Source organism: Octopus bimaculoides, chromosome 25 (genome assembly GCF_001194135.2).
Source record: "Octopus bimaculoides isolate UCB-OBI-ISO-001 chromosome 25, ASM119413v2, whole genome shotgun sequence".
Lineage (NCBI taxonomy): Eukaryota > Metazoa > Mollusca > Cephalopoda > Octopoda > Octopodidae > Octopus > Octopus bimaculoides.
Window position 1 is genome coordinate 6,280,827 of NC_069005.1, and position 1,733 is coordinate 6,282,559.

A 1,733-nucleotide genomic window follows, 5' to 3' on the forward strand; every position below is an offset into this window, starting at 1 on the left:
GTGTAAGTGGCTGAGTACTCCACAGACACGTTTACCCTTGACGTAGTTCTCAGGGAGATTCAGCGTGACACGGGGTGGGACGAAGGTTGGCCCTTTGAAATACAGGCACTACTCATTTTTTTTTCGCCAGCTGAGTGCGCTGAAGCAACGTGAAATAAAGTGTCTTGCTCAAGGAGACAATGCGTCGCCGGGAGTTGAACTCACGACCTTACGATCGTGAGTCGAACGCCCTAACCACTGAGCCAGGCACCTTCATACCTCTCTATATATATGACGGATAGTCATACTGCAAACGTCACTCGCTTTCTGTCTTGGCGTCAAACTACATACATTCATTGTGTGCCGGATTTTGAGTTTTATTGTATTTCCTACTTTGTTTATGTTTCTGGGTTTTCCTTCTTGCGCGCGCACGCCCACGTGGCGTGTGTGTGTGTGTGTGTGTGTGTTGTGGGAGTGTAATATTTATATATATTTACATAAATAAATATTCTATACATCTCACGTAGTTCGAAAGAACCGAACAAGATCTTACAGGAAAGTGGGTGAGTAGAAGCGTGACTGTACATTAGTACATTAAATAGATAAATATTCTACAAATCTCACGAAGTTGGGACGTTTATTATAATTATTATTATTATTATTATTATTATGAATATTATTATGAATATTATTATTATTATTATTTAAGGCGGTGAGCTGGCAGAATCGTTAGCATGCTGGACGAAATGCTTGGCGGTATTTCGCCCGTCGCAAACTTTCTGGGTTCAAATTCCGCCACGGTCGAATTTGCCTTCCATCCTTTCGGGGTCGATAAATTAAGCACCAGTAAAATACACTGGGGTCGATGTAATCCCCTCCCCCCCAAAAAAAATTTCAGGTCTTGTGCCTTTAGTAGAAAGGGTTATTATTATTATTATCATTATTATTATGATGTGTTACTTTACCTGATGACGGTAGTTCGACCACGTATTGGAACCGGCTACCAGCAACGCCCAGTGGACTCCACCATTCTCTAGTTCGGGTAGGTTAATTTCTAAGCCCAAATAATGACCCGAGGTCATCAAAAGAGCCAGCACAGAACTCAGAACTTTCAACATGATCTGATGGTGATCGGAGTTGCCAAATGGGATAGAAACTGCAAAGTTGTACATAAATATATACTTTGACTTTTGTTCACAGACACACCCATATTTTTAACATGTACACATATACACACACAGAGTGACAAGTATGTGTGTATGTGTGCGTGTGTAAGTGGAGATATGAGAATGTATATCAGGTTGAGGGCACTTGTACGCGCGTGTATGTATGTGTGTATAAGCGGAAATATGAGTGTGTGTGTGTATGTGTGTGTGCGAGCATGTGAGTGTATGTGTGTGTGTGTGTCTGTGTGTTTCTGTATTTTTGCGTGAGAGCATGTGAGAGAGAGAGAGAGAGAGAGCGGAAGAAAGTGTATCAGCGTACGTGTATATGTATATGTTGGTGTGCATATGTCTTAGTTTGTGAGTCCAAGCGCGTGTGAATGTGATAACGCACGTGTGTGTGTGTGTGTGTGTGTGTGTGTGTGTGAAATGAAATCCGAACGTAGAAAGTGGGTCTGATAAGCTCCCAGGCAAAGAGTAGAGAGATAAAACTGCTGTACTCTGATAAGAAATAGAGCGAGCGAGCCACGGTGGAGTGATTATTACGCAATGTTATTTGAACGTCTAATCAGCCACTAGATGTCACCACGT

The 1,733-nt window shown here is 42.1% G+C and overlaps 1 protein-coding gene across 1 annotated transcript in view; it reads right to left on the minus strand.

Moving 5' to 3' along the window:
- The window catches only part of LOC106883408 (legumain), a gene marked incomplete at its 3' end in the record, with an annotated part of 9,829 nt that extends 8,342 nt beyond the window's left edge, over positions 1–1,487 (minus strand). The window contains exon 1 of the mRNA XM_014934400.2: positions 945–1,487. Coding sequence (XP_014789886.2) covers positions 945–1,151 — 207 coding nt within the window. The remainder of the gene's footprint in view (positions 1–944) is intronic.
- Between the last annotated feature and the right edge of the window lie 246 nt (positions 1,488–1,733).